The sequence below is a fragment of the Ranitomeya imitator genome, chromosome 1 (genome assembly GCF_032444005.1).
Source record: "Ranitomeya imitator isolate aRanImi1 chromosome 1, aRanImi1.pri, whole genome shotgun sequence".
Lineage (NCBI taxonomy): Eukaryota > Metazoa > Chordata > Amphibia > Anura > Dendrobatidae > Ranitomeya > Ranitomeya imitator.
This window is the reverse complement of record NC_091282.1, coordinates 333,559,607-333,584,668: the sequence shown is the minus strand read 5'-3', so window position 1 is coordinate 333,584,668 and position 25,062 is coordinate 333,559,607. Positions and strand designations below refer to the sequence as shown.

The following is a 25,062-nucleotide window of genomic DNA, read 5'->3' as shown; positions in this document are numbered from 1 at the left end:
ATCTGCTTTATCAATTTTACCACGCACGGAACTCCCCTCTCCTACCCCCCCCTCCCCCCAAAAATCATGAATTGTTGGTTTTTGTTCATTCTGCCTCCCAAAAAATGGATTAGAAAGTGATCAAAAAAACATCATGTGCCCGGAAATGGTACCATAAACACATCAACTTGTCCCACCAAAAACAAAGCCATAACATGACTGTTAGCTGAAATATGGACAAATTATAGCTCTTAAAATGTGGTGATACAATAACTATTTTTTGCAATAAAAAAGCGTATAATGACAGCAGCCACATGATATAAATCTGGCATCTCTGTAATCGCACCGACCCGAAGGATAAAGTCGCCTAATCACTTATACCGCACGAGGAATGACATAAAAAATAAATAAAACCAAATCTTTACATGCTTTTCAGTGCCTCCCAAATATCGCAGTAAGGCTCGGCACACATTTATCCTGCGCTCTGAGTTGAGCGCTTGCACTGGGGTTTTTGTGTAAATTTCTGAAATACGTGTTTCAGACGTAACCTCTGGCAGAAGATTCCCTATAATGAGGCAGATGGAGGCACTATGGACACTGGTTAGCTTTTAACCCTTATAACTTTGTAACAGAAAAAAAAAACGTTGGTTCCAAAATTGTGCTGATGTAAAGTAGACATGTGGGAAATGTTACTTATTAACTATTTTGTGTGACATATCTCTGATTTAAGGGCATGAAAGTTCAAAGTTGGAAAATTGCAAAATTACATTTTTTCACAAATAAAAAGTCATATCAAATAAATAAGTAAGTTATCACCATCATGAAGTATAATATATCACAAGAAAATCTTAGAGTCAGTGGGACCCATTGAAGCGTTCCAAAGTTATTACCTCATAAAGGGACAGTGGTCAGGGACATGTGCAGGGCCGCCATCAGGGGTAAAGGGAATCTGTCACCAGGTTTTTGCCACCAGTTTGAGAGCAGCATGATGTAGGAGCTGAGACCTTGATTCCAGCAGTGTGTAACTTATACTGGGTTTCTATGTTGCCATTTTAATAAAATCAGTGTTTTATCAGCAGTAGATTATCACTGCAGGACTAGGACTCTAGTGCCTCCTGGTCCGACCATGCCCACACAACCGATAGTACAAAGAAGGCTGCCAGACAGCTGCCAATCAGGGGTGTGGGCAGGGATATACACATCATTGCTAGATCTGTAGAAAAAAAACCCCATTCTATCAAAACGGCAGCATGCAGCCTAGCAAGTGACATCACCAGAATCAGGCTTTCAGCCACAATATCATGCAGCTTTCAGACTACATTACCAATATAGAACCAAAAACACCTGTTCACACCAAAGTTTTTTTTTTGCAAAAAAACGTATTAACTAAATATCCTGTATTTTTGTATTTTTTTCATTTTTTGACTAGCACTTGCTTATTTACTGTGACTTTTTTACAACAGAGTATTTTTTTTTACCTCTGTGCGCTTTTGTGTCTTACATTACCAATATGTCTGCAATCTGAGTAACCAAAATGACCAAGCTTTAGCTGCTATTCTCTAACCAGTCTTGTACATGGCCATATGGCATAGCTTCTATAGGTGTCACCGGTACAAGCCAGGTGATCAAAAATCTGATCCGATTTACCACGCAGTGAACACAACTGTATAACACTGGCCCTAGTACTGTCCTTGTCAAGTCAGTTTTCTTCACGGAAAGCACCCAGACTGAAAATACGCTTGGGTGAACAAAATCCTCACCCCCACCTCCCCTGTTTTCACCTTCGTGACAGGGCTAAATTTTACAATTCTGACCAGTGTCACCACTGTGGCGGAAGCTGGTGTTTAACTTTGAGGTAGACGATTTATGCGTTACACACTTCGGGAACCATTTGAAAGTTGGCAACCCCTTTAAGAATGACAGATCACTAATTCTTGACAAGGTATACCATTATTTATTAGTCCATTTTGTGAGAGAAATTGTATACTTTAAAGATCTAGGGATCAGGCACAGTGTAGTTGATGCCGTGCAGGATCAGCCTTGGGGCTCATGCACACTACCGATTTTCTCATACAAGTGCCATCTGTGCTTTTCACGGGTAACACTCCATATACTATGGAGCCATGCATGTCAGATTTAGATCTCAGTGTCAAAATCGGCAACGAAAGTTTATGGGTCCACAAAAAAAAAATTTGGACAGCACTTGGATGACATTTGAGCGTTGGTTGTTTTTCCCCCAAGACAGACTGGAGAAGGGGGAACTTTTTTTTTCCCCCTCAACGAAAAACTGATGCCACTCTCATCAAATGTTTCTCAGAAAAACCACAGTTACTATCTTTAGATGTGGAGGAAACATTATGTGAACAGGGACCGGGAGCTGCACACAGCCAGTCAGTCCCTGAATTTGCGGACAAGACTGGCCCACGTTATACAATGGCTACAGAAATATAGCGTGGAAAAGAATTGTAGATGGACTTGCCCTCTGACCCACAATAACCCTCTAAATACTCGTGTAAACCTTTTTTTTTACACACACGCAAAAGACTATACATTGAAAGACTGACACCTGTTCTGTGTTTGAGACACTCCTGGTTTTGGCATACAAAAACTGATGAAAAATACTGATGTGTGAATGAGGCCTTAAAGATTCCAAAAGTAAGATGCCCAAGCGAGGTGGTCGTGGGCGAGCTTCAGCATCCTACAGACATCTCGTGTCCCAGTCCTGCACTTCTGGCCTGCAGGCCTCTTCTGACTCCAGGAATCCCTCTTCTGGAACCAGGGCGGCAAACAATCCCGGGAACACAAGGTTCATTAAAACAACCAAATGTTTACCTGATGAATGGCAGTATGTACAGGGAGGTACAGAGGATTAACTACTTAGTGACTGAGCAAATTTGGTACTTAATGACCGGGCCAATTTACAATTCTGACCACTGTCACTTTATGAGGTTATAATTCTAGAACGCTTTAACGGATCCCGCCGATTCCGAGACTGTTTTATCGTGACATACTGTACTTCATGCTAGTGGTAACATTTCTTCGATATGACTCGCGTTTATTTATGAAAAAAAAAAAACGAAAATATGGCGAAAATTTTTAACATTTTGCAATTTTCAAACTTTGAATTTTTATGCCCTTAAATCAGAGAGATATGTCACACAAAATAGTTAATAAATAACATTTCCCACATGTCTACTTTACCTCAACACAATTTTGGAAACAAAATCTTTTTTTTTGTTAGGAAGTTATAAAGGGTAAAAGTTGACCAGCGATTTCTCATTTTTACAAAACCATTTTTTTTTTTTGGGGGGGAGCACGTCACATTTGAAGTCACTTTGAGGGGTGTATACAAGAGAAAATACCAAAAAAAGTGACACCATTCTAAAAACTGCACCCCTCACGGTGCTCAAAATCACATTCAAGAAGTAAACCATTTACGTGCTTCACAGGTACTGAAGCAATGTGGAAGTAAAAAATGAACATTTAAGTTTTTTTCAAACATTTTACTTCAGAACCAGTTTTTTTTTTTTTTATTTTCACAAATGTAAAAAGAGAAAATGAACCATAAAATTTGTTGTGCAATTTCTCCTGAATACGCCGATACCCCATATGTGAGGGTAAACCATTGTTTGAGCGCACGGCAGGGCTTGGAAGGGAAGTAGTGCCGTCTGACTTTCAGTGCAGAATTGGCTTGAATTGAGTTTGGACACCATGTTGTGTTTGGAGAGCCCCTAAACAGCGGAAACCCACCACTAGTGACACCATTTTGGAAACTAGACCCTTCAAGGAACTTATCTAGATGTGCAGTGAGCATTTTGAACCCCCAAGTACATCACAGAAGTTTATAACGTAGAGCCGTGAAAATAAAATAACACATTTTTTTTCCACAAAAATTATCTTTTTGCCTCCAAATTTTTATTTTCCCAAGGGTAACAAGAAAAATTAGACCACCAAAGTTGTTGTGTAATTTGTCCTGATACATTGATACCTGATATGTGGGGGTGAACCACTGTTTGGGCACACAGCAGAGCTCAAAAGGGAAGGAGCGCCGTTTGACTTTTTCAGTGCAAAATTGGCTGGAATTGAGATCGGATGCCATGTTGCGTTTGGAGAGCCCCTGATGTGCCTAAACAGTGGAAACCCCCCAATTCTTACTCCAACCCTAACCATAACCCTAACCACAAACCTAACCCTAACACACTCCTAAACATAACCCTAACACACCCCAACCCTAATCCCAACTTTAGCCCCAACCCTAACGGGAAAATGGAAATAAATACACTTTCTTTATTTTATTATTTTTCCCTAACTAAGGGGGTGATAAAGGGGGGTTTGATTTACTATTTTCTTTTCTATTTTGATCACTGTGATAGACCCCATCACAGTGATGAAAATGAACCAATAGGAAAAATCTCCTACTCTTTCGGGGTGCCGGTCTTCAGATCTCGGCGGGAGACCGGAAGAAAACGCTGCTGGCCGTGGAGGGAAGCAGGGGGCCCCAGGGACACCGGGGGGAGGGGGAAATCGGGAACCCCATTTCTCTCTCTGATGTGCTATCACATCAGAGGAGAGAGAAATTTAATTGGGAAATCTGACTTTTCTTTTTTTTTTGCGGTCACCGTTATACCGTTAATAATAGCGATAGCAACCCTGGGATCAGTAAAAACTGATCCGAATCATGTTCTCTGGGGTCTGGCACCACTGTTGCCACAAGCAGTCAGGGATCAGCCACACCTATGCCAATAGGAAAACAAAAATCAAACAAAAACTGCAATGCGTACTGTGGTCCCATCTCTATATCTCCGAATATAAAAGCCAAGTATACTGGTTATGGAATATCCCGCTCACTAGCTAAACCCCTTTCCGACATGTGGCGTAATAGTACCTTTCCGGGCACATGCCAGCTGATCTATACAGCAGACATGTGCCTGCAACAGCCGCAGGTGAAATCGTGATCCACCCACGGCTGTTAACTATTTAAATGCCGCTGTCAATCTCTGATAGATATTATGTATACCCCTCCTCACATGTAAAGCACAATGGAATAAATGGCGCTATAAAAAAATCAAATAATTTAATTTGCGCTTACAGGAATTGAGTCACATTATGGGTTGGCATGACAACCAGAGGTGTGCAGCAGACCTCCGATTGTCATTGCCAGATAGCTATGAGCGCCAGCCCGTGGTCAGCGCTCATAGCAAGTGAGCATTTCTGCTACACACATTCGATATGATCATCTCCTGTGTGTGTGTATAAGGCTAGGTTCACATTGCGTTGTGTGAACCCGTTAAACGGACTACGTTACACCGCGGTGTAACGTAGTCCGTTAACACCGCCATTGCTTGTAATGGCGAACGCATCGCTAGCGCACGCCCACATTGGGCATGCGCTAGCGATGTGCCGTCATTTGAGTGACGGACCTCGAACGCTGCTTGCAGCGTTCGCGGTCTGTTCCTCGCTAGCACAGATCGGGGATCTGCGCTAGCGGGATCGGCAAACGCGATCCCTTTTGGGACATTGCTTTAGCGCAGTCCGTAGCGCTATGTGCTAAATGGATTGCCCTAACGCAATGTGAACCTAGCCTTAGAGGTGATCAAAGTATTGCAGTTTCCATTCTCCCATGGAGACTATTGAAATATGCAAAAAATTAACAACAAAAAAAGTTTAAAAATATTTAAAAAAATATAAAAGTTCAAATCACTCCCCTCTCACCCCATTCAAAATAAATGAAAAAAAAAAAAAAAAAAAATCAGATATACAAATATTTGGTGTCGTTGCATTTAGACTCACCTGATAAAATAAAATTATATAATAGAATTAATCCGATAGCTAAACAGCATAACGAGAAAATTTTTTTTAAAAAGCCGCAAGAAATACATTTTTTTGGATGCCGCTACATTGCCTGTTATTGCATTTTAGTGCAATCAAAAAAAATCGTATCTACACCAAAAGTGTGTCAATAAAAACGTCAGCTTGTCGCGCAAAAAATATAAGCTCTCACACAGCCCCAGATCATGAAAAATGGAGACATTAAAAGTGTTGGAAAATGGCACTTTTTTTTTTTAAACAAATATTCCATTTATTTATTTTTTTAAGTGGTCAAAAAACAAAACAAAAAACCCTAGACCTTTTTGGTGTGCGCGAACTCGTAATGACCTGGAGAATCATAATGGCAGGTCAGTTTTAGCATTTAGCAAACATGGTAAAAAACAAAAAACAAAAACACAACTTTGAAATTGCATTTTTTTTGCAATTTCACAGCACTTTGATTTTTTTCCTTATTTTCCACTACACGATATGTTAAAAACCAATGGTGTCGTTCAAAATTACGAGTCGCGCAAAAAATAAGCCCTCACATGGCCATATTGACGGAAAAATAATAATAATAATAAAAAAAAAGTTATGGCTCTGGGAAGAAGGGGAGCAAAAAAAATGGTCATTAAGGGGTTAGTAGTCTGGAGTTCAAATCCCAAAAGTTAATGAATCCATGCTGCAGAGCATCGCAACACACTCGCTTACAGTCCTGCTGGGCAAATTTTGTGCAAAGTGTAGCTCGGAATTGTGGAATTTAAAAAATTAGTCCTATGGCTCCCAATATCTGAGCGGCGCTCCAGCCGGGCACCACCGTAGCAAACAAAGGTGCTGCACAAACTTCTCCATGATTTGTGACGTCATCAAACTACGGAAGGTTCAAAGAACAAAAGGAAACACGTGATCCTACGCGTTATGAATGATTCTTCTGCCTCAGAGATTAGGTTTTCTCCATATCTACAAGTGTATGGAGATGGCAGTTCACTCAGACTAATTGTTAAAAGGGGTTGTCCACTGCTAAGACAACCCCTTCTTAAACTAAATGTTTAATAGTAGAGCGTATACTCACCTCGCGTGCTGGCGCAGTTTGCGGTCCCGGGGCTGTGATGCGGTGGAAGGACATGTGACGCCGGTGCCCAATCAGCGCTGGCGTTACTGTCCCCGCCTTCGAACAAACTGAACATGAAGAGGAAGTCGGAGATCAGCTGCAGTCCAGACTGCCTCATCGTGTTCAGTTTGTCCGAAGGCAGAGACAGTGATTCCAGAACCGATTGGACGCAGGGGTCACGTGTCACAACACCACATCACAGCCTCGGGAAGAGCGAGTGCCTACACCGCGGGTATGACGCCGGCACGGGAGGAGAGTATAGGTTTTATTATTTTATCAGGGTTGAACATTTAGGTTAAGAAGGGTTGTCCTAGTAGAGGACAACCCCTTTAACCCTTAAATCTGTCATTTTTGATCTACTGCATAAAGTTAGCTACGTTTAGTCCAGCATACTCAGCTTTAATATTTAGAGACAGAACCACAGCGCACATTACAATATTGGTTTATTGCTGTTAAATGTACTTTTGTCAATCTTTGGGCAAATGAAAATGTAGCTCTGGACTAAACTACAGACTCTGACCAAGAATTATCATAAGATTAGTAATGCAATGTATTCATATTGTGGAGACCGTACGGATCTCATTTTATTAAGAGAAATATTGGATTCAGTTATTAAACCACCAGAAATAAAGAATTTCTATTAACCATCACAGGCACAGGAGAAATGAGCCTGCTCAAGGCTATAGTCACACCCAAGATATCTTGGAGAAATTGCGGTGACTGTCACATTAATCTGAACGGTGTACGCAGGAAATCTATACATATGCTTGCTGCCAAAAAAAACCATTTAAGATGGTTGGAACCAATTTTTCCATTGCAGAAGTTTGTGACAAACATGACGTGTGAATATACAGTGGCTTGCAAAAGTATTCACCCCCTTGTGGAATGTTTTGAGTTTTGCTACCTCAACCTGGAATTTCCCTTTTTTTGCAAGGGTTTTCATCAGTTCATGAAAAGATCAATGCCTACAACTGAACATTTTGCAAGCAGCTTTAGATAAGTCTCTATGAGCATTCCACTGGAATTTTTGCCCATTCCTCAAGGCAAAACTGCTCCAGTTCCTTCAAATTAGATGGTTTCCTCTGGTGAACAGCAATCATCAAGTCGGACCACAGATTCTCCATTGGATTACGGTCTGGGCTTTGACTAGGCCACTCCAAAACATTTACAAATTTCCCCTTAAACCACTTGAGTGTCGCTTTAGCAGTATGCTGTGGGTCATTGTCTTGTTGGAAAGTGAACCTCTGTCCCAGTCTCAGATCACTGACAGAATATCTCTGCATTTTGCACTATCCATCTTTACCTCGACTAGGACCATTTTCTTTGTCCTTGCTGCCGAAAATCATCACCACAGCATGCTGCTGCCACCACGTTTCACTGTGGGCATGGTGTTCTTGGGGGTGATGAGCAGTGTTGTTTTTTTTCACTACACAGTGTTTACCTTGGTGGCCAAAAAGTTCAAATTTGGTCTCATCTGACCATAGCACCTTCTTCCATATATTTGGGGAGTCTCCCACATGTATTTTGGCAAACTGAAAACCAGCCTTACAAATATTTGTAAGTAAAGGGTTTTTTTTCTGCCCACTCTTCTATAAAGGACACCTCTATGAAATGTACTGCTTATTGTGGTCATATAGACAGATACTCCAGTCTCTGCTTGGGAACTCTGCAGCTCCTTCAGGGTTACCTTTGGTCTCTGTGCTACCTCTCCGATTAATGCCCTCCTTGCCTGGGCTGAGACTGAGTGTTGGTGGGCGGCCAACTCTTGGCAGTTTTCTTGTGGTACCACTTTCTTTCCATTTGATGGTGCTCCAGGAGATCAGATATATATATTTTTTTTAATAACCCAACCTTGTACATCTCAACTTTATCCCTGACTTGTTTGTAGATCTCCTTGGTCTTCATGGTGTTGTTTGGTTAGTGATGCCTTTTGCTTACTGGTGTTGCAGCCTCTGTTGCCTTTCAGAAAAGGTGTGTATATACTGACATACTATGAGACCCTTAGATTGCACACAGGTGGACTTCATTTCACTAAGCACGTGACTTATGAAGACAACTGCTTGCACCAGAAATTTTTAGGGGCTTCATCGCAAAAGGGGGTGAATACACATGCACATACCAATTTTTAGTTATTAATTACTGCCTATATTTCTCTATGTCCTCACCAACTTAGACTACTGTATTTAGTGCTGATGCATCACACACCAATCAGATTACAAAAATATTTGAACAGGTTGAACAAAACAGGTAAAAAATGCCAAGTGGGGGGTGGTGAATACTTTCGCAAGCCATTGTACTCCATTGGGTGCAAAGTAATGAGAACTGCATCACTTTACTCGTGCAAATTCCCACATCTGTTTCTCACATTCTATACTCAGATTGCAAAACCAGGCCCAACCATGGGTCTTCTGCCATGAACCAGCACTCATGTGAATACCCGTGGTTTGGCTAGTTATTGCCACCTGAATAAAGAGCATGAAAAACTGATATGTGAATGAGAACTTATTTTGTTTCTCGCTAATTAAAAAAAAAACTGTATTTAAACTAAAACTAAAATGATACTCATCGAAGACAACGGGTCATAAATCAAGAAAGAAAAAAAAACAAAACAGATGATTTTACGTGGGCACAGATGTCTGTCGAGAAAAAAGCAAAAAACATGGTGACTAGAGTAGGACCTGAAAAATGACAGATTTGGGGACTGATAGGGGATCACTATGGTACTACTTATTTTTTTCTAGAATTCTTGGATTCTAATTTTAAAAAAGCTCAGACAATTCCTTTTGGGTTGATCGCTGGACTTCTGCATTCATTTTGCACTACAGCTCTAGGCCCTTTTGTACAGCAGGGCTGTTCCAATCCATCATTTCACAGTTTCAATTTGGCAATTCCTCTCCTACGATTGCCAAGTGTATGCTAGCATTACTCGTTTGACAACGTCTGGTTATTCCGGTTTGGTATTTTTGTTATATATACTGCATTATTACCAATCTGTACGTCATTTTGTGTGCATCATCAAAAAGTTATAAGTCATTAAACACACTGGCAACTAAAGGCTGTAATAAATAATTTATGTTAATCAATCCATGACAAGTATATGATTAAGTGATCATAAGTCTATGGCTATAAGGAAGGTGCACGCACGGTTACGCACAGAATAAATCACAATGTACGTTTATTATTTTTGACTATTCCCATGTATCCAGCACATAAGCAGTATCGACTGTCAGGGAAAGGACAAGACATCAGATATCCAAAGCGATGTATGAAATACAGAAATGCCATTCATTCCTGATCACTGGTAAAGCATTGTTCCGCACAAACAGGAATCTATATGTAATCCTGGCAGAGGTCTCCAATGTGGACAATAGAAGGGCTTGTTATCAATGAAGAAGGCGACGTTTATTATGGACGACAACAGCAGACATCTAAAATAATGCCAATTAGAGTGCAGAAGACCAAGGGTTAGGAAGAATGTGCTGCGGATTGTACTCTACATATGCTAGACCTGTATGTTTTTGGCGCTGGCATCCAAGAAATGCATTTCTGTCATTCTACTGCTCCAAAAATGAAAGCAAAGGAGAAGGCAAGGTAAGGCAAAAAGGACCACCAATAACACAGGGGAAAAACAGCAACACCAAGTACATCTAGTTTGGGAAGGTTTAAAGATCTTCCCAAAGCTTAAAAATTAGATATCTAAACTTTACGGACAGCACGGTGGCTCAGTGGGACACTGGGCACAAATCCCACCAAGGACAACATCTGCAAGGAGTTTGTATGTCCTCCGTGTTTGTGTGGGTTTCCTCCGAGTTCTCCGGTTTCTTCCCATACTCCAAAGACATACTGATAGGGAATCAAGGTTGTGAGCCCCATCGGGGACAGTGATGATCATGTCTGTAAAGTGCTGTGGAATATGATGGCGCCAATTAAGAAATGCATACAAAATAAATACAACTTGTAACTCACATTGAAAAGTGCTTTAAAGGGAACCTGTCACCTGAATTTGGCAGGACCAGTTTTTGGTCATGTGGGCGGAGTTTTCGGGTGTTTGATTCACCCTTTCCTTACCTGCTGGCTGCATGCTGGCCGCAATATTGGATTGAAGTTCATTCTATGTGCCTTGCGCAGGCATGTACTACGGAGGACAGAGAATGAACTTCAATCCAATATTGCAGCCAGCATGCAGCCAGCGGGTAAGGAAAGGGTGAATCAAACACCCGAAAACTCCGCCCCTATGACCAAAAACTGGTCCCGCCAAATTCAGGTGACAGGTTCCCTTTAAGAGCCAAGATATTGGGGTTAGACTCTAGATATGTTATGACTGTGTAAACACATACAATCATTGGGATATAAAATCAAACGCAAAAATGAGAAATGGTGATAAAGGTGAGGACTCCGAACAAACATAGATGGAATATCTAGGATATGCCATGAATTGAAGAGTTTGGGGGAGTGATTGACGGCATAAAGAGGACAGTCACTCGTACACCAGAAATATATCCTCAATGATTCTTGAAGAAAAGTAATAAATTAATAATATTGTTATTATAGTAGACAAATTACCTCTCCTTATGGAGACACACACACATGTAACGCTACGTCAGTGTTGATTGTTTTCTTCTTGGACAGCACATGGACCCATAGAGTTTCAATGAGCCATACACACAAGTTTTTAACAGTGGATCTGTGTCTCCGGTCCGTCAGTATGACCTATTCCGATCAGATTTAGCAGATCTGGCTAAGCCAGTAAAGGCCATGGAGATCAGTGTGAAACAGACGACACACAGAAGACACTTTGAACTTCAGAAACCCATCCAAGTGTCACCAGATATTAAAAGATACATAGTTAAGAGTCAATGAACAAGAGTTCCTACCGTCTACCTCCTTCAGTGAAAAACAAAACTAGGAGGACACCAGAGAACCTCCCCCCCCCAAAAAGGCAGTTTCTCTCGGATGATAACACACATGGAAGTGTGAATCCAGCCTACGGAGGGTCCTGATAATCTGCATCTCAGTAAATATGTCCGTACTTCCTTTTCTATGTTACAGTTTTGGAACAATATTGAGAATAGACGATCCTTCATGGGTTGTAGAGGAGCTGGACTACGTTTATAATAGGACTATTGTGTGTAGCCGTACTCAGTGTAAATGACAGTATTCTAGCAATCTCAATGTAGACAGATAATGGTAACATAGTAACATAGTTATTAAAGGGAACCTGTCACCCCGTTTTTTGAGATTGAGCTATAAATACTGTTAAATAGGGCCTGCGCTGTGTGTTCCTATAGTGTATGTAGTGTACCCCGATTCCCCATGTATGCTGAGAAATAACTTACCAAAGTCGCCGTTTTCGCCTGTCAATCAGGCTGGTCAGGTCGGGAGGGCGTGGTGACATCGGTGGTTCTTCCTCAGCTTTACGTTGGTGGCGTAGTGGTGAACAAGCAGCGCGCGATCTGCGCTGTAATCCCTTGCATCGGTGGGGGCGGCCATCTTCCTGGGGCCGCGCGTGCGCAGATCGAGTGCTCTGCTGCACGGGGCTTCAGGAAAATGGCCGCGGGATGCCGCGCGTGCGCATTAGAGATCGCGGCGGCCATTTTCCCAAAGCCGAGTTTGCATCTCGGCTTTGGGAAAATGGCCGCCGCGATCTCTAATGCACACGCGCGGCATCCCGCGGCCATTTTCCTGAAGCCCCGTGCAGCAGAGCACTCGATCTGCGCACGCGCGGCCCCAGGAAGATGGCCGCCCCCACCGACGAAAGGGATGACAGCGCAGATCGCGCGCTGTGTCTTCACCACTACGCCACTACGCCACCAACGTAAAGCTGAGGAAGAACCAGCGATGTCACCACGCCCTCCCGACCTGACCAGCCTGATTGACAGGCGAAAACGGCGACTTTGGTAAGTTATTTCTCAGCATACATAGGGAATCGGGGTACACTACATACACTATAGCAGAGGTCCCCAACTCCAGTCCTCAAGGCCCACCAACAGGTCATGTTTTCAGGATTTCCTTAGTCTTGCCCAGGTAATAATTGCATCACCTGTGCAATGCAAAGGAAATCCTGAAAACATGACCTGTTGGTGGGCCTTGAGGACTGGAGTTGGGGACCTCTGCACTATAGGAACACACAGCGCAGGCCCTATTTAACAGTATTTATAGCTCAATCTCAAAAAACGGGGTGACAGGTTCCCTTTAAGGTTGAAGGAAGACTATAAGTCCATCTAGTTCAACCCATAGCCTAACCTAACATGCCCTAACATGTTGATCCAGAGGAAGGCAAAAAAAAACCATGTGGCAAAGAGTAACCTCCACATTGGGGAAAAAAATTCCTTCCCGACTCCACATACGGCAATCAGACTAGTTCCCTGGATCAACGCCCTATCAATGAATCTAGTATATACAGTGGGGCAAAAAAGTATTTAGTCAGTCAGCAATAGTGCAAGTTCCACCACTTAAAAAGATGAGAGGCGTCTGTAATTTACATCATAGGTAGACCTCAACTATGGGAGACAAACTGAGAAAAAAAAATCCAGAAAATCACATTGTCTGTTTTTTTAACAATTTATTTGCATATTATGGTGGAAAATAAGTATTTGGTCAGAAACAAACAATCAAGATTTCTGGCTCTCACAGACCTGTAACTTCTTCTTTAAGAGTCTCCTCTTTCCTCCACTCATTACCTGTAGTAATGGCACCTGTTTAAACTTGTTATCAGTATAAAAATACACCTGTGCACACCCTCAAACAGTCTGACTCCAAACTCCACTATGGTGAAGACCAAAGAGCTGTCAAAGGACACCAGAAACAAAATTGTAGCCCTGCACCAGGCTGGGAAGACTGAATCTGCAATAGCCAACCAGCTTGGAGTGAAGAAATCAACAGTGGGAGCAATAATTAGAAAATGGAAGACATACAAGCCCACTGATAATCTCCCTCGATCTGGGGCTCCATGCAAAATCCCACCCCGTGGGGTCAGAATTATCACAAGAACGGTGAGCAAAAATCCCAGAACCACGCGGGGGGACCTAGTGAATGAACTGCAGAGAGCTGGGACCAATGTAACAAGGCCTACCATAAGTAACACACTATGCCACCATGGACTCAGATCCTGCAGTGCCAGACATGTCCCAATGCTTAAGCCAGTACATGTCTGGGCCCGTCTGAAGTTTGCTAGAGAGCATTTGGATGATCCAGAGGAGTTTTGGGAGAATGTCCTATGGTCTGATGAAACCAAACTGGAACTGTTTGGTAGAAACACAACTTGTCGTGTTTGGAGGAAAAAGAATACTGAGTTGCATCCATCAAACACCATACCTGCTGTAAAGCATGGTGGTGGAAACATCATGCTTTGGGGCTGTTTCTCTGCAAAGGGGCCAGGACGACTGATCCGGGTACATGAAAGAATGAATGGGGCCATGTATCGTGAGATTTTGAGTCCAAACCTCCTTCCATCAGCAAGGGCATTGAAGATGAAACGTGGCTGGGTCTTTCAACATGACAATGATCGAAAGCACACCGCCAGGGCAACGAAGGAGTGGCTTCGTAAGAAGCATTTCAAGGTCCTGGAGTGGCCTAGCCAGTCTCCAGATCTCAACCCTATAGAAAACCTTTGGAGGGAGTTGAAAGTCCATGTTGCCAAGCGAAAAGCCGAAAACATCACTGCTCTAGAGGAGATCTGCATGGAGGAATGGGCCAACATACCAACAACAGTGTGTGGCAACCTTGTGAAGACTTACAGAAAATGTTTGACCTCTGTCATTGCCAACAAAGGATATATTACAAAGTATTGATGAAATTTTGTTTCTGACCAAATACTTATTTTCCACCATAATATGCAAATAAAATGTTAAAAAAACAGACAATGTGATTTTCTGGATTTTTTTTTCTCAGTTTGTCTCCCATAGTTGAGGTCTACCTATGATGTAAATTACAGACGCCGCTCATCTTTTTAAGTGGTGGAACTTGCACTATTGCTGACTAACTAAATACTTTTTTGCCCCACTGTATACCCTGGAACATTATACTTTTCCAGAAAGGCATCCAGTCCCCTCTTAAATTTAAGTAATGAATCACTCATTACAACATCATACGGCAGAGAGTTCCATAGTCTCACTGCTCTTACAGTAAAGAATCCGCATCTGTTATTATGCTTAAACCTTTTTTTCTCCAGACGTAGAGGATGCCCCCTTGTCCCTGTCTCATGTGTATGATTAAAAAGATCATCAGAAAGGTCTTTGTACTGTCCCCTCATATATTTATACATTTAAAATAAGATCACCCCTTAGTCTTCGTTTTTCCAAGTGTAACAACCTATCTTGGTATTGCAGACCCCCCAGTCCTCTAATAACCTTGGTCGCTCTTCTCTGCACCCGCTCCAGTTCAGCTATGTCTTTCTTATACACCGGAGACCAGAACTGAGCACAGTATTCTAAGTGTGGTCGAACTAGTGACTTGTATAGAGGTAAAATTATGTTCTCCTCATGAGCATCTATGCCTCTTTTAATGCATCCCATTATTTTATTTGCCTTTGTAGCAGCTGCCTGACACTGGCCACTAAATGTGAGTTTGTCATCCACCCATACTCCCAGGAATGGTGGTCATTAATGATACCTGGATGGAGGAGCAGGGACTATTCTTTCCATAGTAAAGACTCCGTGACATTTGAGGGAAAGTATAGACAGATCCTATTACTACTCACATTTCAGATTCTGTTCCTATGATGTAGCAGAACAATAGACTCAGATGTAAACTCAGCCTAAGGCCGGTATCAGACGAGCACATGAAACGTCGGACGACCTTCATCCGTAGTCATACATGAGCCATCCGAGTGTCCACCCTTTACATCCGGATTTATTCTTCAGGGTTGTTAAATGGCACGCTTCCTCGGTTAACAAGGGAAAAGTGTCTTTAAAAATCGGATGCAATACAGATCATCCATATGGAATCAGATTTTTTGTGTGCACCCATAGAATTGAATAAGAAAGTCTCAACCAAAATAAGAAAGAATAGTGTGCACTGTGGTTTTTTTTTTTCCCGCACAGGCACTTGGCCAGTTAAAAAAAAAAACAAAAAAAAAAACAACCTGTCATATAAACAGCGCATTGAATTACATTGGTCGGTGTGCTGTCTGATTTGATCATGGGCAACAGACGCCTGTATAATAGGCTGGTCTGAACGGTGATGATAATGTTTGCAAAGCGCTGCGGAATATGATGGTGATATACAAATAAATAAACTAATACATGGAAGAGTTTCCATAGTGATCAGGTTCCTTCTTAGAAATTATACCAGCAATCTGATTGGTCAATTGGGTCAAAGTTATTTTTTTTTAATTATTATTATTTGCACCAATCTTTATAAAATCTTCCACAAAAGACTTTTCTGGTGTTGAATCTATTGGTACATTCTTATAGGAAAGCAGAACCGCAGCCTGATGGCGCACACAGACAGGAGAAAGCCTTGTGCGCGGAGCCTACACCGCAGAGCACAGCGCCCCTGTGGTTCCGGAATGTGGCGCTATGGGCTCACCATGTATCAGGGCATTGCCCCTCCGGTAGGCGCTGCCACAGTTACTCTCATCAAGGGAATACTAGAGGAAAGATCCTTCTAGAATATGGCTGGACACATTTATGTGCCAACAGCGGGGGCAGCGTGTGACCACGGCACATAATGGGGGCTGCCCTCACCTGACAGGGGCATTCTGCAATGACAGGGTGTGAATAGGCATGTGCCAAGGCAGCAGTTCTGGGAGTGGCAGAGACAGGTGGATTTTATATAACAAGTTAATAATCACATGATGGAATTATGATACGGGTCACATATAATTATATTAGATCCTCTGGCAGCAATCTGATCCAGCAGAGATCATCAGAGCCCTAGAGGAGGTAGCACCAGGGATCAGCAGTTATCACAGGTAGGTACAGTCACTACTGAGATCAGAGGGCACACTGATACATAACGTGAGGTCTACGGCACCGGCGACTACACCGACACTTACCGAAAAACGAAGGGAGGTGAGACACGGAGTCCAAGAAACTGCAGGTGTCTATCTGCTTATCGGCGGGTAACGGCTTGAACTGGTGCTGAAGAAGAAGAGCCATGACGAGGCCCGAATGCAGAGCTCCGTGCGCCCGGTAAATGCCGCCTGTCACGCTCCTCACTCACTGCCCGGGATGATGTGACAAACACGGAACTATACTACTCAGCCCTCTCACCATACAGCCGACTGAGGGGCGGCGCCAGTGGAATGCGTCGCAGCCAATCAGCGTGTAAATACCCACCAATCAGAAAATAGCACTCTTGACTGTCACGTCACCCACCTGGGCAACACTCGGCAGTTGTTCTTCTGACCTGTCAGCCAATGGGCTTCTCGCTGTAGAGTCGCGCTGGATTTCACATCTGTGAATAAATAACAGGAGCTAGACGGAAGCGAAGTTTGTCATGAAGAGTGAATGAGCGCTTTCCTCACACACTACAGGCTGTCGGCCGCGGGGTGCCGGGAGGACGAGCCGTGGGGTGCGGGGAGGACGAGCCGTGGGGTGCCGGGAGGACGAGCCGTGGGGTGCGTGGAGAACGAGCCGTGGGGTGCCGGGAGGACGAGCCGTGGGGTGCCGGGAGGACGAGCCGTGGGCTGCCGGGAGGACGAGACGTGGTGAGGACGAGCCGTGGGCTGCCGGGAGGACGAGCCGTGGGGTGCGGGGAGAGCGAGCCGTGGGGTGCGGGGAGGGCGAGCCGTGGGGTGCCGGGAGGACGAGCCGTGGGGTGCCGGGAGGACGAGCCGTGGGGTGCGGGGAGGACACTCTGCCCCATCTGTGTCCAGCACCCTGCCCCATCTGTGTCCAGCATCTCTGCCCCATCTGTGTCCAGCACCCTGCCCCATCTGTGTCCAGCACCCTGCCCCATCTGTGTCCAGCACCCTGCCCCATCTGTGTCCAGCACCCTGCCCCATCTGTGTCCAGCACCCTGCCCCATCTGTGTCCAGCACCCTGCCCCATCTGTGTCCAGCACCCTGCCCCATCTGTGTCCAGCTTTTTGCCCCTGTGTCCAGCGTTCTTCCCTGGGCCCCCCGGATCGCCACTCTCAAGGAAAAAAAAAAAAAAAGTTCTTACCTGGCCGTGCTCCTGCGGCGGGCGAAGTTCTGTCTCCACGCAGCTGCAGCGTGCACTCGCCGGCGACTGACAATGATGTCAGACGCCGGCGACATGCATGCACGCTGCGGCTGACGTCAGCTGCCAGCCTCAGATTCGCTGGCGGCTGTTAACTATTGACGGGCGGGCCCGCGCCCGCACGTCAATAGCTTTAAACAGCTGCAGCGTCGGCGCTAAGGGCCCGGCCTGCGGCTGCCGGTAGGGACCCGGTGAGCAGATGAGACGGGGCCCGATGCGGGCCCCCTCTGCCCACCGGGCCCCATACGCCAGTCACGGCCGTCATGCCCTGATGGCGGCCCTGTTTGTACCCGTGGTGATTCCACATGTGTTCATTGAGCCGTGCGGAATCACCGCACAGAATACATTGGACTGTGATATTTATCTTGTGGAGATTGAGGCTATGTGCACGCGTCCAGGATTTCTTGCAGAAATTTCCTGAGAAAAACCTGAAATTTTCTGCAAGAAATCTGCATGCATTTTTTTTGCGCGTTTTTGGTGCGGATTTTTCCAGACATTTCCCAATGCATTATCTAGTGGGAAATCCGCAAAAATCCACAAAATTAATGAACATGCTGCGTTTTTTTTCACAAAAATTGCGGAATTCATTCTAAATGATGGGATGCATAATGTATGCTGTTTTTTGCGGTGTTATAGCGAAAAAACGCAAAACAAAAGCGAAACATCAGCGTGTGCACACAGCCTTAGGCTATGTGAACACGTTGCGGATTTAGCAGAAGCGGATCTACAGCTGTTTTCCATGCGTTGTACAGTACCATGTAAACCTATGGGAAACCGAATCTGCAGTGCACATGCTGCGGAAAAAAACGTGCGGAAACGCTGCGGTGTATTTTCCGCAGCATGTCAATTCTTTGTGCAGATTCCGCAGCGGTTTACACCTGCTCCATTATAGGAAATCACAGATGGAATCCGCACAAAAAACGAGGTAATTCTGCAGTAAATCCGCAGTGCAGTTTACCTGCAGATTTACCGAAATCAGTGCGGAAAAATCCACACACCATTCCACAGCGTGTGCACATACCCTGAGTGTCTCCACAAGATAAATAGACATGCTGCAGTCTAGAAAGACGCTGCCAAGTGTGCGTATACGTGCGTCTGCCACCTGCGTCTTTGAACACATAGTGGAGATGGGGATTTCATAAAATCCCCTCCACTATGCTGTAACATCTGAACGCTGTGGATGTACGCAGCGTCCAGCCCGCAGGAAATACTGAACGTTGAAACATACCCTGACTGAGCTGTAAAGATTACTAGTGATAGTCTCTAGGAGACAGAATCCACACCAAGGATGGGGTAACACAATGACTAGCTGTGACACCGGTACTGTGGCCAAACGTCGCTACGTGCGTCCATGACATCACGGCATACTACAAGTGACGGGCACCACCACATGGAGGGCGTCAGGATCCAGCCAAGTCTGAATGTTTTGCACCTTGCTTGCCCATCCACCTTTCGAGTCTCCCCTATTTCCTCATAGATTGTAAGCTTGTGAGCAGGACCCTCATTCCTCCTGGTATCTGTTATATATGCGATTGTTATGCTTTAATGTCTTTTATTGTCTGTACAAGTCCCCTCTAAAATGTAAAGTGTTGCGGAATATGGTTGAGCTATAGAAATAAAATTATTATTAACGTCACGTGAGCACCGGGAATGTCAGTGCCGACACCGCTGGAATGTCGCCAACACTGGAGGTGAGTATAACAGTTTTTATTTTAACGGGGGCAAGCCTTCAAATTGAGAAGGGGTTGATCTAGTGGACTTTTATTAAATGTACTCTTGTATTGGTGCTCTCTCCATTGCCCAGTGCTGTTCTGCTCCGCCTCTCCATGACGTCACAAAGCGTTCTGCATGACCCGGTAGCGGCTTTTACATTGTAAGTCTATGGAGTGTCAGAACAAGGCCGTATATGCTTTCATTGTAAATGAGACTTCTGGCTCACACATACAGCGTATAATCAGCTGTAGGCCAGGGTCACACTTGTGTGTGCAGTGCAAGAAACTCGTGCATCAATACCCGGCACTGCCGCCGGCACTCATTACTGGAGTGCTCAGCTGCATAGAAATACATGCAGCCGCACGCTCTGGTCCCGAGTGCCGGCGGCAGTGCCGGGTAGTGATGCAAATTTTTCACATTGTACACGCAAATGTGACCCTGGCCGTATTGTCGCAATTGAGGTGATGTCACTGACATGTGAAGCAGAATGGTGCTGGACACCAGAGAGAGCAGCGGTAGGTGAGTATATTAATATGTACTTGCACTACATTACATACACATATATATACAGTCATGGCCAAAAGTATTGACACCCTTGCAATTCTGTCAGATAATACTCATTTTCATCCTGAAAATAATTGCAAACACAAATTCTTTGGTATTATTATCTTCATTTAATTTGTCTTAAATGAAAAAACACAAAAGAGAATGAAGCAAAACATTGATCTTTTCACACAAAACTCCAAAAATGGGCCAGACAAAAGTATTGGCACCCTCAGCCTAATACTTGGTTGCACAACCGTTAGCCAAAATAACTGCGACCAACCGCTTCCGGTAACCATCAATGAGTTTCTTACAATGCTCTGCTGAAATTTTAGACCATTCTTCTTTGGCAAACTGCTCCAGGTCCCTGATGTTTGAAGGGTGCCTTCTCCAAACTGCCATTTTTAGATCTCTCCACAGATGTTCTATGGGATTCACGTCTGGACTCATTGCTGGCCACCTTAGAAGTCTCCAGTGCTTTCTCTCAAACCATTTTCTAGTGCTTTTTGAAGTGTGTTTTGGGTCATTGTCCTGCTGGAAGACCCATGACCTCTGGGGGAGACCCAGCTTTCTCATACTGGGCCCTACATTATGCTGCAAAATTTGTTGGTAGTCTTCAGACTTCATAATGCCATGCACACGGTCAAGCAGTCCAGTGCCAGAGGCAGCAAATCAACCCCAAAACATCAGGGAACCTCCGCCATGTTTGACTGTAGGGACCATGTTCTTTGAATGCCTCTTTTTTTCTCCTTTAAACTCTATGTTGATGCCTTTGCCCAAAAAGCTCTACTTTTGTCTCATCTTGCAATCTTGCCTTGCACAGGCATGTACTATGGAGGACAGAGAATGAACTTCAATCCAATATTGCAGCCAGCAGGTAAGGAAAGGGTGAATCAAACACCCGAAAACCCCGCCTCTATGGCTGAAGATTGTTCCCTCTAAATTCAGGTGACAGTCTCCCTTTAATCCATGTCAACTGGCTGCAAGTGTGATTTTGTTATTGCCAACACCTGTTAGGTGCCACAGGTAAGTTACAGGTGCTGTTAATTACACAAATTAGAGAAGCATCACATGATTTTTCGAACAGTGCCAATACTTTTGTCCAACCCCTTTTTTATTGGTGTGGAATTATATCCAATTTGGCTTTAGGACAATTCTTTTTGTTTTTGTGTTTTTTCATTTAAGACAAATTAAATGAAGATAATAATACCAAACAGTTTGTGATTGCAATCATTTTCAGGAAGAAAATGAGTATTATCTTACAGAATTGCAGGGGTGTCAATACTTTTGGCCATGACTGTATATGCACACATTTAATTAAAATATACATGAGTGCTTCTTTAATACCAGGCAATACACCTGCATTGCAGTGTTTTAGATCTGTCAGTTTTAAATGCATTAAAGGAGTATTCTCAAGTTAGTTATTAAATTGATTTATTTAGTAAAAATAAGGAAGTTTATAATTGACTTGCTTTTTCTATCTGCTGTCATTCTCTTGCAATGACAGCTTTTATCTTTCATTATGTACAGCTGGTTTCCTTGGAACTTGGCCAGTAGTGACTGCCTGACTAGCTACATTCCTAAAGTGAGGTTAACTCCTAACATCCCAGCCACTTCTATACAGCAGTTAGCTGCTCATACCCCATACTACCTTCTAATGTGCTGATATAAATTTAGCAAAATCGCCATCCTACAGTTTCAAGTCAGATCTCCTAGTCATGGCACTTAGGAGTCTGGATCTGTGCGCTTGTTGAAAAGCCCAGTTAGTTAGGAGTTGGTCCATTTTATACCGACTCCAACTCTGACTCCACCAAAATGAACACCGACCCCACAGCCCTGTGCACAACAACACTGATGCACATTATGTCAAAGTTCCCTTGTAATATACTTTACAGCAGTTGCAGACTCCTATACTGTGGGCAACAGAAGCAATTTTCAGATAGGTCCAAACAAAAGGTCAAAGCTACAATCTCTGATCTATGTGCAGATATTCAGAATTGCAGCTGTAGTGGCATTACAAGGTTGATGCATCCGAAGCAACAAGTCACCAGACACATGACAGAAAGCTTTTCAAAGAGGTTGTTTGTCATAGAGAAAAATTATAATCCATAAAGCATCACCAGGCAGGGGACATATCCCCCCTCATATTAAAAATATGGGGAAGAGGGAAAACGACCTATAGTTGGAGAAGACCTGACACTCCCATCTCATTTTGAAGGGCAATTAAGTATAGCTTTGGGAGAGAGAATCTATTTAAATAAACTTTTAAAGCAGAGATCTCCTGCAATGGACAAGTGATTAAAACAGGATGTCTCCTAGGGAAAAGACAGTAAGCTTTGGGATATGTTTGCGCAGGTGAGAAGTGCAGAAGCTGCATTTGTACTAAGGAAGCATCCTGGGTTCAAAGGATTTGTCTGAGAGAGTTCCAGCCTTGGTGTCTCCATTGTCTAGATATTAATATTGGGGTTTTGTATCAATGCAATATTTATGTGAAGGAATTTTCAGAAAGCATTCACTCACATCACTGTGGGGCCACAAGAACCCCTCAAACTTAAGAACAGTCCGATAGATGATGCGAACCACGCCATTTTTTATCTCTATGTAACCTTTAAAATCATGATAAGAAATATGATGTCAATATTTACCGTCTGCATCCTTCAGGGGCGAAGATATCCTGTAATTTGGGAATCTCATAAAATTCTAAAAGATCCAGCACATCCCACCATCTGCCCCCACATGAGCTCATCCACGGGAGATGAATGCGTGTAACTTTGATATAATAAAAAGCAGTATTTGGGTCTGGGTCATTTGTCGGTCTGTGGAAGACATAAACGCGGTGGGTTCTGTCAATTTCTCCAATTGGAGTGCTTCCCTCCGCTAAACATTTAATAGCTCTCTTCCTCTTACTCTCTAAACCGCACCCCTGAAGCCATACGCTACCTGTAACGGGTGTCCAGTCAGCCTGTATAAATGATTGGTGGTGAGTCGGTGACAGCTAGTGGATCTTTTATTGCGGAACTGGCAGTGACTCTGTACAGGGAGTATATACCTATGTTCCATGCATTGGAATCTAAGGTGTATATACCATACACTCACTGCAAGTTCCCCCAATAACCGGCCTAGTAGTGGAAGCAGCCACATCCAACACTCCTCACTGAATTGTGTAATTGTTCTGATGATTGGAGGCAGCGGAGTAGCATTTCCCTGACATAGTGGTTGCAGCGGTGGGATCTTCAGTGTCATCTGTGACAAAGTAGTAACAGAGGAGGGATCTGCATGCCCCCATCCACCCCGCACCATTGGCGGTATATCCATGACTTTGTCTTAAAAGGAGTCCGTCACCCTCAAAAGGTAAACTGAACTAGTTAAACAGTTTTGTAGGGGACTTAGTCGTAAAAATAATATTTTCAGTATACATTTTACTGTTATAATTAGTTTTAAAAATCTTTATATAACATACAAACTTTGCTGCACCCTAAAACAAAAAAAAATTTAGAAAAATAAAAACAAAACCAGACAGCTATGAAAAATACTGACCTGCCAAAAATAATGCAATGGGTGGGCCTGATGGCCCTAGTAACCCCTATAAAGCCCTGCCTGTCAGCGGAGGTTGGCACCCTAATACACGCAAATGGCGCCCCCGCTCCACGGCAGCTAACCCCATTAACCCTAGAATTCCCTGCTCAAGGGTTGACCACTAGACAGGTACCAGACCACAAAAAACATCAAATGGGCTATATTAGCCCACCCAGTCAAAACACTTCCTGTCTCTAGTCACTGGGCAGTTCGTAATATCAGGGTAGGGTGGGGAAAAAAAAATTTGCTACCTCACCCAAGGGCGGGCACGTCAAAATGCCACATGTGGACTCATCCGCATACAACGCATGTCCCTGTGTACCCAAAGTTAAAGATAGGTACGCAGGACACATGTGGAAGTAGGTGGAGCTTAAGGGAGGAAGTACGCAGACCAGCCAAACGCAAGAGTGAAACCTGCCTTCAGAGGCGCGGCCCGCTTCCTGCGCATAATTAAAGCAGTAGGGCACCTGTTCTCTATTAGGGCGGTCTGTGCTGTGATGCTCTGTGCATAAAAGGAATCCTCCCCCCTTAAGGGAGGTGCCAAGGCAATGTGTTCATTCTGTAGGATCGTTGCCTCCTGCACAGGCCATTCTCGGCTGTGTTCTGCGATTTGAAGTCTGCTGCTTTGCATTATGCTAATAGCTCTGTCTCCTCAGAATCCTCTGCTTGCAGCTCCCTATCCTGGATCCTTCTGGACTCTCTGGTTCCACTCCAGGCTGACCAAGCCTTTCCTCACGGAACCGTCCAGATACCACTACCGGCTGGAGCAGTCTTTCCAGGATTACATGGAACTCCCGGGATTCTCTCCACCAACAGAGCCAGTATTCTACAGAATCTGCTATCGGGTCTGTATGGGTTGGCCTTCTGGTCCGGGATTCACGGCATTGAGGCCTCCTGGTGTTGTTACAGGGGAATACCTGTATAGGGGTATACCTTGCCCGTTGCTCCACTATGTGGTACAGTGTCGTGATCCAGAGAGTTCCCCACTCAGGCACCTTTTCACTTTTGTTAAGCTTTCTTTAATAAATATCTTTTTTTTTTTTAAGCTCATTCTCCTGTCTCTTGAGTATCTGGTATACAGCTGCCACTGCACCATGGGTGGTCTAGTGAGTCCACTATACATCTTCATGCTCTGTGGGCGTAACAGTTTTTTCTGTGCGGAATTGC

The 25,062-nt window shown here is 43.9% G+C and overlaps 1 protein-coding gene across 1 annotated transcript in view; it reads right to left on the bottom strand.

The window, feature by feature from the left end:
- The window catches only part of GLTP (glycolipid transfer protein), a 94,887-nt gene extending 77,789 nt beyond the window's left edge, over positions 1-17,098 (bottom strand). The window contains exon 1 of the mRNA XM_069759342.1: positions 16,896-17,098. Coding sequence (XP_069615443.1) covers positions 16,896-16,998 — 103 coding nt within the window. The 5' untranslated portion in view covers positions 16,999-17,098. The remainder of the gene's footprint in view (positions 1-16,895) is intronic.
- Between the last annotated feature and the right edge of the window lie 7,964 nt (positions 17,099-25,062).